General features: G+C 50.5%; 1 protein-coding gene across 3 annotated transcripts in view; it reads left to right on the forward strand.

Moving 5' to 3' along the window:
• Positions 1 to 12,197, forward strand: part of ZFYVE1 (zinc finger FYVE-type containing 1) — a 66,186-nt gene that overhangs the window by 50,024 nt on the left and 3,965 nt on the right. For all 3 annotated transcript variants that reach the window (XM_055132045.1, XM_004612300.3, XM_055132046.1), the window contains exons 5-10: positions 1,258 to 1,364; positions 7,683 to 7,791; positions 8,430 to 8,527; positions 8,618 to 8,735; positions 11,154 to 11,324; positions 11,989 to 12,169. In XM_055132045.1, the coding sequence (XP_054988020.1) occupies positions 1,258 to 1,364; positions 7,683 to 7,791; positions 8,430 to 8,527; positions 8,618 to 8,735; positions 11,154 to 11,324; positions 11,989 to 12,169 (784 nt within the window). The remainder of the gene's footprint in view (positions 1 to 1,257; positions 1,365 to 7,682; positions 7,792 to 8,429; positions 8,528 to 8,617; positions 8,736 to 11,153; positions 11,325 to 11,988; positions 12,170 to 12,197) is intronic.

Below are 12,197 nucleotides of genomic sequence, written 5' to 3' on the forward strand. Positions count from 1 at the left end.
GGCCTGGAAATAGTACAGCCCTTAAAGTGCCCACTGCCTTGGAGCCAACTCAGGCTCACTTCCTGGCACCACATGGTCTCCAAGCATTGCTGGGCGCAGCCCCAGAGGCCCCTGAGTGCCCCTGGTTGTGTCCTTGGGGGCCCCCAATACCTCCAGGGTGGCCTGGGTATCCTGGCACTGTAGGGCCTGAGCAGTGTCGCATCCAGCAGCCCTTGCATCAAGCTCCCAGTCTCCTTGACCAGGAACTGCCAATGGTGCCCTCAACCTCCTGAGCACTGTTTGGGAGATTCCCCCCCCCACACAAACTCAAAACACAAACCTCCTCTTCCCCCTTCCCAAATTTTATGCTTCATTCTCTTCTTTCTAAAGGAAGCAGCAGCTTTTCTTTGTGTTTTTGGCCCCCTTGCCTTCTCTTTCCCTCAGAGGTGCCTGGCTCCCTCCAGATCTCAGACTGGAAGTCTGGAACTGTCAGCATTGCATGAATTTTAACTCTTGGAGCGCCCAATTCTGTTTAACTTCTCATAACATTTCCCTCTGCGTATGGCTGGGCCTAGAGGGGGGAAAATCAGCCTGAAGAATACTTGCTACATAAATTAATGCATGGAAGCAGGAGTATGAGTGGAACTGCCTTTCAGCATCAAAGTATCTGATTCGCTTCTGCAGATACTTTGGTCTCCTTGGCATTTATTTGGTCCATTTGCTCTGTGTCCAGTTGGCATCATTCATAAAAGACTTCCAAACAGTGTAATGATTCAGCTTGCTTTTTTGACTGAGTCCTTCTTTTTTCTCCCTTGGGAGAGTTCTGCCGCCCAGTGGATTCCAGATGTGCACCTGTGGTTCATCTGGGACAGAAGCACAGGCCCTGTCCGGCAGCCACTTCTTAGCACAGCCACACAGTCACCTCCTCAGCTTTTTTGGTCCCAAAGATGAAATAAATGCACTGTGTCTATGGTGGTCTCAAATGGATGACCAAGTGTGTGAGAGGGCCAGTACCCTCCCGGTTCATTAAGGGAGGGCCAGAACTTGGTTGACATCGGACCTCCTGGGAAGTGGCTGGCTCCTTTTGAGGCTTCCTCTGTTGAGGATGGTGCCACTTGGGCCCAGAAGGTCCAGGGTGAGGCGATGTCCTGGGATTGTCACCCATCCGTGGGATCTGTGAGAAATACAACGGCAGCACAGGGCCCTCGGGAAGGCGAGATGTGGAAGGGCCACCCGCTCCGCCCAGTGCCTTTCTCATGTCATCTCCCCTCCTCGCAGGCCCTGAGTGACCGCTTCAGCGGTGAGATCCCGGATGACCAGATGGCGCACAGCTCCTTCTTCCCAGACGAGTACTTCACCTGCTCCTCCGTGTGCCTCAGCTGCGGGTAAGTCCCAGGCGCAGGGCAGAGGGATGGAGGGTGCCCGCCTGCACAAGGGCCCTCACAGACTGTGACTGAAGGATGGATGATGCCTGAGATGGTGCATGTCCAGGAAGTTCCCGGGGGATTCTGTGGTTGCGGGGCCAGCCTCTGAGGTTTCGGGAGGTTGGAAGATGCGAGGTCATGGGAGTCCCCTAGAGATTCCAGTCTGGTCTAGAGGTGAATTAGATGGGTTTGTGGTTTGGGTAGTTTTTTGTTTTGTTTTGGCAGTGCCCAGGGATCAAACTTGGGGGCCTCACATTTGCAGGGGTGGGGGCGGGGTGCTGCCCTACTCAGGTCTACCCCTGGCCTGGTTTGGGTACTTAGATTTTTTTGATTGTTTGATTGGTTTTGGGCCTTGATTGGTTTTTTGTACCTAGTGGTGCTCATGGTTTACTCCTGGCTCTGCTCTCAGGGGTCACTCCTGAAGAGGGTCAGGGAACCATAGGTTTTGATTTTTTTGTGGGGGGGCACGCCTGGTGATGCTCAGGACTTACTCCTGGCTCTTGCACACAGAAATTACTTCTGTTGGTGCTCACGGTATGTGGTAGCAAGGATTGATTGAAACCCAGGTTGGCTGCATGCCAGGCAGTCACCCTAGCAACTATACCATTGCTTCATCCCATGTAAGGGTGTGTATGTATGTGTGTGTGTGTGTGTGTGTGTGTGTGTCTGTGTGTGTGTGTCTGTGTGTGTCTGTGTGTCTGTGTGTCTGTGTGTGTCTGTGTGTCTGTGTGTCTGTGTGTGTCTGTGTCCTCTACCATTGCTTTCGGTCACATTCCCCTGCATTTGAGCATTCCAGCTGAGCACAGCAGTGTGCTAGCTATTGATTCTGATTGATTTTTTTTTTTTTATGGTGAAGGCAATGCATGTAGCACCTTAGAGTTATTAGGAAAACTTTCAGCATGGTTCAAACCTGGACCTCGCCTCCTAGGATTCTCATTTAAGGAATCTCCGAGCGATGGGGCACTAGTGTTTCTGTGGCTCCTTCTGATGACTGCAGTATGAGGCCTGCATGGGGAATGGGGAGCACTGAGTCAGAGCAGTGCTTCTCAGGGTTCCATCTGAGCGCCTCCTCTGTGGGAGCACGTCTGAGAGTCTTCCCTTGTGACCTGTGGTGCTGCTCTAAGGACCACACTGTCACTGGGCTGAGAGCACAGCGACGCTCCGTTACAGCACGCCCACAGCAAAACCCTGAGATGCAATGCCACAGACTGGGCCTTGTGTCCCCCGATCTGTTTTTTTTTTTTTTTATGGAAATTTTTTTTATTTAACGAAAAAATTTTTTTGCTTTTTTTCTTTTCCTTTTTTGAGTTATACCCAGCAATGCACAGGGGTTACTCCTGGCTCTGCCTCTGCACTCAAGAATTACCCCTGGTGGTGCTTGGGGGACCATATGGGGTTCTGGGAATCAACCTGGGTCGGCCACGTGCAAGGCAAATGCCCTACCCACTGTGCAATCGCTCCAGCCCCAAATATTTCTTTTTTAATAAAAAATATTTTTGTTTTGTTTTGGGATGATGTTCGGGGTTTATTCCTAGCTCTGCACTTAGGAGTTACTCCTGGCAAGCTCAGGAGACCATATGGGATGCAGGGGATTGAACCTGGATTGGCTGCTTGCAAGGCAAATGCCCTTGCTTACTGTTACTATTGCTCTGACCCTCCCGATTTCAAAATTTTTAATCAAAACACCATGGTTTATAAAGTTTTTCATAGTGGAATCGTTTTAGACATGCAATGTTTTAACACCAATTCCACCACTAATATCCCCAGGTTCCCTCCCACCACTCAGCCTGCCCCCGTGGCAAGCATATAGCAGATGTATTTCATATTACTTGCTTCAACAAAACTTAAAGGGATGGTAATGAAATTATCAGAAAATGAATCAATAAAAGTCAATTTGTGATGACTGATTGCTATGTTTTTAACCTTTCTTAATCTAGTAGAGGGCAGCCATGTGCAGCATTAGTGAGCACCATACCCAGTGTTGGGGAGTTTGTGATGTCCTTTAGAGAAGCTCTTTTAATGCTTCTTATGGAACTGGTTTCAAGGCTATGAACTCCCTGAGCTGCTGCCTGTCTGTGAAGCTCTAGCTCTGTGTCGTTCCTTCGAATCTGACTGACAGTCTGGCTAAATAGCATGTTCTTGATGTGGTGTTCATTTTGTTGAGATTTGTGCCTTCCATTCTTCTGACTTCCATATTCTTCTGGCTCCTAGAAATTCTTGAAAGATCTGCTGTACATCTTCATATGGAAGTTCCTTTTTTGATCTTGGGGTTTTCCATATCTTTGGATTTTGTCATTCTGAATATAATACGTCTTAAAAGTTTCCTAGTTGAGTCTGTTTTCGCTGGAACCCTTTGGGTCTCTTGGATATTGGCACCTTTATTTCTCAACTATGGGAAATTCTTTTTTGTTTGTTTTTGGGGCACACGGGGCAATGCTCTGAGGTCACTCCTGGCTCTGCTCAGAATCACTCCTGGCAGTGTTTGGGGGACTGATTGAGATACCGGGGATTGATCCTGGGTCAGTTGCATGCAAGGCAAGTAAATACCCTACTGAAGTACTATGTCTTTGTTCTCGTGCGGGAATATGTTTCTTTTTTTTATTTTTTGCTTTTTGGGTCACACCCAGCAATGCACAGGGGTCATTCCTAGCTCATGCACTCAGGAATCACCCCTGGTGGTGCTCAGGGGACCATATGGGATGCTGGGATTTGAACCCGGGTTGGCCGCGTGCAAGGCAAATGCCCTACCCGCTGTGCTATCACTCCAGCCCAAATGTTTTTTTTTTTTCTTTTTTTCTTTTTGGGTCACACCTGGCAATGCACAGGGGTTACTCCTGGCTCTGCACTCAGGAATTACTCCTGGCGGTGCTCAGGGGACCATATGGGATGCTGGGAATCGAACCTGGGTCGGCTCTGTGCAAGGCAAACACCCTTCCCGCTGTGCTATTGCTCCAGCCCCAGAAACTATGTTTCTTAATCATATTGGCCTTCCTGTTCTTCAGGGACTCCAATGATTTTTCTCCTATTGCTCTGAAGTCATAGTTCTTGGGTATGCTCTTCATTTCTCTTTTAGACTATTTCCACCTTCTGCTATGTCCTGGCTATTTCTCCTCATCTTGGAGCTCTTTGATCTTTAGTTCAGCTGCTATTATTCTGCTACTTAGAGCTTCTAGTGAGTGTTTTTTGTTTGTTTGTTTTTAAAACATCACCTACCATGCTCTTTATTTCTGACAAGTAGGATGTTTTTGTTTTTGATTTTGGGCTTTTGGATCATCCTGGTGATACTCAGGGGTTACTCTTGGCTCTGTACTTAGGAATAATTTCTGGTGGTGCTCAAGAGACCATATGGGAATGCTGGGAATCAAACCCTGGTCGAGCATGTGCAAGACAAATGCCCTACCTACTGTATATTGCTCTGGCCCCCTGTAGTAGGGTTTTTTTTTCTTTCTTTTTTCATATTGGCTCTTACTCTTTCTTGTGCTTTGCTAACTACCTGTGCCATTGTTTCTCTGAGCTCATTGAACACGTTTAACGCAGTGTCACCAAAGACATTATCTGAGGTGTTGTTTAGGCCTTCAGTGGTATTGTTTTTGCTCACTGAGCTTGGGGGACTCCTGTGCATTTTCCCCATCGGTTTTCTGGTTTTCTCGCTGTGCTGCTGGGCACGAGTCTTTGTAGTTCAGCTCCTTGGGAGATGCTGAGGGATTCAGCTGGAGGATGCTCTTTCTTCTCTGCCTCTTCTCACTGAATGGCAGGAAGCATAACCTGGGGATGGAAACCCATTCAGCCATGTGCAAGGCAGACACCGTCCCCGCTGTACTCCCTCTCTAGCCCCGGGGAGCAGTGTGGTGTTGAGTAGGTCTGCTGGGCAGTCGCCAGGAAGGAGCTGGAGTGTCCGAACAGCAAGCAGAAGGCCAGGCAGAAACTGTGGTGTGGGCCCTTAGTGGGGCTCAGGCTGGGCCTAGGGGCTGCTGGAACCTCTCTCCTTCCCTCCTCGCCAGAAAGGGCGGGGTCTTGCCCCTTCTTCCCAGTGGGCCCAGTGGTGTCAGCCCAGGGCAGCCTCGCCCAGTGGTGGAGCAGCAGCAGGAGGTCAGTGCTTCCCCCTCCTCCCCACCCCCCGGCTATTTCTATGGAGTCTCTTGTGAATTGCACTCCTGATATGTTCCTCGTGAAGCTGCTGCTGGTTGGGGACCCTCTTTGGAAATAACTGGGCTATTTGGGCTGTGGATGGTAACTAAATCACATTCTGGGGACTAACTGATGGGTCCAGGAAATGTGGATATTTCAAGTCAAGGTCAGGTTGCATCTCCATGAACTGCAGGTCCTGCTCTCACCCTCCACCCGCTTCAGCACCAACTCTCTTCTCAGTTAGGACCACAGTTGCCCTCCCTCCCTCCCTCCCTCCCTCTTTCCTTCCTTCCTTAGTTCCCTCCTTTCTTCCTTGCCTCCCTCTCTCCTTCTCTCCCTTCTTTTCTTCAACCTCTTTCCTTCCTTTCCTCTTTCCCTCCCTGTCTCCTTCCCTCCTTCCCTCCCTCCCTCTCTCCTTCCCTCCCTTCCATCCTCCTTTCCTTCCCTCTGTCCCTCCCTCCCTCCCTCCCTCCCTCTCTTCCTCCCTCCCTTCTTCCCTTCCTCCTTCCTTACTTCCCTCCTTCCTTCCTTGCCTCCCTCTCTCTTCTCTCTTCTTCAACCTCTTTCCTTCCTTTCTTCTTTCCCTCCCTCCTTCCTTCCCTATCTCCTTCCCTCCCTCCCTTCTCTCTCCTTCCCTCCCTTCTCTCCCTTCCATCCTCCTTTCCTTCCCTCTGTCCCTCCCTCCAGCCCTCCCTCCCCTCCCTCCCTCCCTCCCTTCCTCCCTCCATCCTTCCCTTTGGTTTTTGCCCACACCTGGCTGGCCTTACTCCTAGCTCTGTGCTCAGGGATCACTCCTGGCAGAGCTCAGGCGGACCATATGGGGTGGCGGGGGTTGAACTGGGTCAGATCTGTACAAGGCAAAAAAGCTGTACTATGGCCCTCAGCGTTGACATTCTAGAGGAGACCTTAGTGGCCTCTATTGTGAGTAGCCTCTTTCCTGAAGCCCATAGGCCACCTGCTGGGGATGAGCCACCCTGGCTCTGAAACTGTAGAAACAACTCTGCTCCTGGCCTCTCCTGCTTCTGGACTGATGAGAACAAAGGGTTCTTTGGGGAGTACTCTGTTTGGAAAAGGGAGCCGGAATTAGTCACAGCCAGTGTGACTGCCCTTCCCTGTTGTCCGAAGCTTGGGGCTTAGACTTTGTGGGATCTTCACTTTTCCATTCTCAGGACGCCTCATCAGGATTTCCAGAACATTCCCTTTAATCGTCCCTTTGTTACAGAGTCCTGACCGCTGCTTTCTCATTGTCAGACTAGCAGGGCTCACTCTTCGCTTGGAGGATTTTCTCGCTCAGCATCAGCCTCCTGTTAAGTCCAGTGCCATGTTTGGAGCAGTTTTTGTCTGGCCTCTTAGCAGCCTGTTCTGGTGAACTTCCCGTTTTATGGGTTTGGGGTATTTTGAGTTTCCTGATAATTTCTCTCTCTCTCTCTTTTTTTTTTTTTTAATTTTATCGAATCACTGTGAGATAGTTACAAGCTTTCATGTTTGGATTACAATCACACAATGATCAAACAAACACCCATCCCTCCAACAGTACACATTCCCCACCACCAGTATCCCGGGTATGCCCCCCCTTTCCCACCCTCCCCCTGCCTCCATGGCAGACAATATTCCCCATACTCTCTCTCTGCTTCTGGGCATCATGGCTTGCAACACAGACACTGAGAGGTCATCATGTTTGGTCCATTATCTACTTTCGTCACACATCTCCCATCCCGACAGATTCCTCCAGCCATCATTTTCTGAGTGATCCCTTCTCTATTCCATCTGCCTTCTCCCCTCCACTCATGAAGCAGGCTTCCAGCTATGGGGCAATCCTCCTAGCCCTCGTCTCTACTGTCCTTGGGTGTCAGTCTCATGTGATGTTATTCGATAATTTCATATTGAGGTGTATCAAGGCCTAGTGTCCTGCTCTGTCTGTCCTTCCTTCTGAGAGACCAGGTAGTTTTTTTTACCTAGAAGAGTCGTCCTTCCCCTGTTACCACAGTTGTTTCACCTTGGTCCATGCGCGTGTGAGAGCCGTGAATGTTGGAGGTGAATCGCCCTCTCTCTGCTGGGCGTAGGGGTCTGGTTTCGTCCCTGTGCCTGGTCCAGGGTACAGGCCTCTGGCTCCTTGACCTGCCTCATCACCGGCTCTCGGACTCCCCTCAGGGCTGGATGTAAGAACAGCATGAATCATGGGAAGGAAGGTGTGCCGCACGAAGCCAAGAGCCGCTGCAGTTACTCCCACCAGTATGACAACCGAGTTTTCACCTGCAAGGTGAGTTTCCCGGAGCTGCTTCCTCCCTGCCCCAGCCCTTGGCTGGCTGGTCACACTGTCCTTTGGGAAAGGCTGGCTTGGGCTGCCCTCTGCTGCTTCCCACGTATTTGGTTTTTACGTAGACTCTCTGCAGGGGTGCGAGTGGTGAGGAATCTTCCCTTTATTCCAAAGTCCTGTTCACTGCATTGTCAGAACGCCTCGCACTAGTCCACACAGCTCACATGTTATCTGTGCGGGGGGGGGGGGGGGGTTCCTTGATTTCTTTTCTGAAGCTTAGTTCCTCCTCCTCCTCCTTCTGGCAACCTTATATGAAAGGGTCACGTACATGGACTGTGTTTATTCTTTCTAGTGTCACATCTGTTTCCAGGGATTCCATTTTGATTGCTCTCTCTGGTCTGATGGGAATCATTGTCGCTCCATCTCTCATTACAGCTCAGGGCCCCTGTTGAGTGCACATTCAAATCAGGACCATTCAGCCCCCCGACTTCCTAGGGAAGCGAGCTTTCTTCCGAGATGCTCCATCAGTCTGTAATCCCGAGGCCGATATGGCTTGCCGTGGGGGATGGAGGTTGGGTCTGGCTCGGGGTGTGAAGAGGTAGCAAGGAGGTGCACAGAGCACGGCGCGTTCCCCGTTTCAGGCCTGCTATGAGAGAGGCAAGGAAGTCAGCGTCGTGCCCAAGACCTCTGCTTCCACGGACTCCCCCTGGTTGGGGCTCGCCAAATACGCCTGGTCAGGGTGAGTCGCCGCGACTGGCTGCACGGGGTGTGGGTACATCTGTCTCGCAGGCTCTGGCTGGATCACTGTGTCTCTGTGCCTTCCTTGCAGGTACGTGATCGAATGTCCTAACTGCGGGGTGGTCTATCGTAGCCGGCAGTACTGGTTTGGGAACCAAGATCCTGTGGATACAGTGGTGCGGACGGAGATTGTGCATGTGTGGCCTGGAGTAAGGACCGTTGTCTTCTTTTCTTTCTTGTATCAGTGATTTATGGTTTAGAAAGCGAGGCTTGATTAGAATTGAGGTCAATGAATGCCTTTCAGTCTACTGGTGGCTTAGGAAGGCATGATCAGGGGAGTTTTTCTTAGATGCTTAATTTTATTTTCCGTTCTTGCCTCAGTATTGGAAATAGGGACTGGAGAGGTGGGATAGGGTTTAAGCTTGTTTTGCATATGGCCAACCACCAGTTTCAGTCCCCAGCACCGAGTGGTCACACATCATAGAGCTGGGATTATCCTGCCCAGTGTTCCTCTGGTGCGCTGAGGCGGTATAGTATTCTTCCTCTCCAGTAAGAGGCAGGAGTAAATTTTCAATTAAAAATTAATTTATGGGGCTGGAGCGATAGCACAGCAGGTAGGGCATTTACCTTGCATGTGGGCGACCCGGGTTCGATTCCCAGCCTCCCATATGGTCCCCTGAGCATTGCCAGGAGTAATTCCTGAGTGCAGAGCCAGGATTAACCCCTGTGCATTGCCAGGTGTCACAAAAAAAAAAATTAATTTATAGGTTGATCTGTAATGCTACTATCAGCAAACAAAGCTTCATTTCTCCATTATTACTTCTTTACACGTTTTTTGAAAAAACTTTTGGGAGCTTTTGGGCCACACCCAGCGGTGTTCAGGCTTACTCCTGGCTCTGCACTCAGATCACTTCTGATGGTGCTCAGGCAGCCATTTGTGGTGTTGGAGATCGAACCCTGGTTGGCCACACGCAAAGTGCTCTACCTGCTGTAGTATTGTTCTGGCCCCTCTATCCATGTTTCATAGAATTTAATTACTTACATGTCATCTTTATTTTCTCTTTTCCCTTTTTATTTTTTAAGTTTTTAATTTGATTTTCTTTTTTTCTTTTTTTTGGGGGGGGCGCTTTTTGGGCCATACCCAGTGGTGCTCAGAACTTACTTCTGGCAGGGCTTGGGGGACCCTATCCAGTTCTGGGAATTGAATCTAAATTAGCTGCATGCAGGCAAGCACCCTACCCACTCTACTATCTTTCTGGCCCTTGTTTGCTTCCCTTTTTTTTTTTTCCATCACATGTCTTTTGTTTCTCTTCTCTTTTGTGTTTTGGACAACACCCAGCAGTGCTCAGTCCTGGGTTTACTCCTGGCTCTGTCCAGGAGTCACTCCTGGCCATGCTCCGGAGACCACATGTGCTGGCCATTGAACTCAGGTCAGCTGCATGCAGAGCAGGAACTTGACTCCAGGCTCTCTCTCTCCAGTCCCATGATTCCACACTTCTGTTTCCACATTGCTTCTGCTTCCTAGGATTAATTTGTGGTCACCGTATGATTTTCTGAGAATGCTCTTGTCTTCCGATTTCCTTCATTTTGGATCTTCTTGCTGCTAATGGCTTTGTTACTATCAAAGAAAATGTTGTAGTGACCATCTTCATCTAAGAAAACTGAAACCATGAAAAAAAAACTAAATGCCATATGCCTAGAGTCCATACATGCAAAAATGAAAAATGATTTTATTTCAAAAGTGAAAAAAATAGTGATGAAGAAAATGGTGAAACAAAATTGTTCTTAGAGTTCACAGTGTAACCGGGAGCTAAATATGTGAACAGATAGCATAGTACACACGTGTGAAATAAAATTCTTAGGGGGCTGGAGCGGTAGCACAGCAGGTAGGGCATTTGTCTTGCACGCAGCCCACCTGGGTTCGATTCCCAGCATCCCATATGGTCCCCTGAGCACTGCCAGGAGTAATTCCTGAGTGCAGAGCCATGAGTAACCTCTGGGCATATCCAGATGTGACCCAAAAAGCAAAAAAAAAAAGGAAGAAAATAGAATTCTTACAGAATTGCAAGTAATAGAGGATCTGGGGAAGGACTCCTTACCCAATCTGGGGGCACTTCCAGGAAGAGGGGTCCTCTTTCCATATATAATATATATGTGTCCTAGATGGCAAATCTTTTTATTATTATATTATATCTGGTTTGGGGACTATGCTGGCAGTGCTCAGGACTTACTCCTGGCTCTGCTCTCAGGGATCACTCCTGGCAGCCTCAGAGGGCCTCCTGGGGTACCGGGGACTGGCCCTGGGTGGGCCACGTGCCAGACAAGCGCCCTGCCTGCTGTGCCCTCACTCTGGCTGTATCCAGCACATTTTGCCTCCTGGTGGAGTCAGTCCTGCATCGAGTGGCTCTGCACCACATGTGTGGTCACCTGGAGGAGAATAAATTGGTGATGACCGGTGGGCTATGATCCTGCCTTAGAAGCCAGAGGGTGCTTCTGTGCTGGAGGGGTTTGCAGTTCCACGTTGCCCCCCCCCCCTGGTGAGCCTGCCACTCGCCTGGGACCCGTCCGTCTACTTCCTTTCACCGCCTTTGCCCAGGGAGTGATGGGCGCCTGCATTTTTCTTTCAGACGGACGCCTTCCTGAAGGACAACAACAATGCTGCCCAGCGCCTCCTGGACGGGATGAACTTCATGGCTCAGTCAGTGTCTGAACTTAGCCTTGGGCCCACCAAGGCAGTGACGTCCTGGCTGACCGACCAGATCGCCCCCGCCTACTGGAGGCCCAACTCCCAGATCCTGGTATGGGGCGGTAGTAGGACGTGCCCTTTGCCCCATGCTAAGCTGGCTCTCTGGAGAGACACAGACCTTTGCTCCCCGTCCAATTTGATTTTCCTAGGGCATTGCAAAGGGGTGGGATCCACTGAGGCAGCCGGTTATGCTGAGCCCAGCCATGTCCCTGTGTTACTCTGCACGTGTTTTCTCCGTGTGGTAGATTTCCGTTTCCTTGTGTGCACGGGTCACGCTGGGCAGATGTCTGAGGCCAGAGATCAAGAATGTGAAGGAAAACAGGGGGCCTGTCAGGTCATTTAGGTCGGCCTTAGCCCGGAACTTGGATCCCAGTGCCAGAGAGCACCCAGCTTTGGCCTGTGTGCACTTTATGACGGGCAATAAGCGCCTCGCCTGCCCCCCAGAGGCTGCTTTTGAGAAGCAAAATAAAAAGAAATGAAGTCTCAGGTTAATGATGAATTCTTGGGATGCAAATGAGTTCAAATGGGTTCTTCTGGCTAGAACTAGCAGTGCCTCCCCCTGGGAGCCCTGCACCCCACACGTAGATCGGAGGTGCCTTTCGGGGTGCTTGGAAGAAGAGGGTCGCCCTTCTCTGCTGCCCGAGCCCGGGCTGGGGGACTTGGTCAGCTGAGCGGACACCAACCGTACCTGCTTGTTTGTTTTGGCCTTGGAACAGAGCTGCAGCAAGTGTGCCACGTCCTTCAAAGACAACGACACCAAGCATCACTGCCGGGCATGTGGGGAGGGCTTCTGTGACAGCTGCTCCTCCAAGACCCGGCCGGTGCCTGAGCGGGGCTGGGGCCCCGCGCCCGTGCGGGTGTGTGACAACTGCTACGAAGCCAGGAGCGTCCAGTTAGGTAACCCGGGGCCCGCCAGTCCCAGGGG

This window comes from Sorex araneus, chromosome 3 (genome assembly GCF_027595985.1).
Source record: "Sorex araneus isolate mSorAra2 chromosome 3, mSorAra2.pri, whole genome shotgun sequence".
NCBI classification, from domain to species: Eukaryota; Metazoa; Chordata; class Mammalia; order Eulipotyphla; family Soricidae; genus Sorex; species Sorex araneus.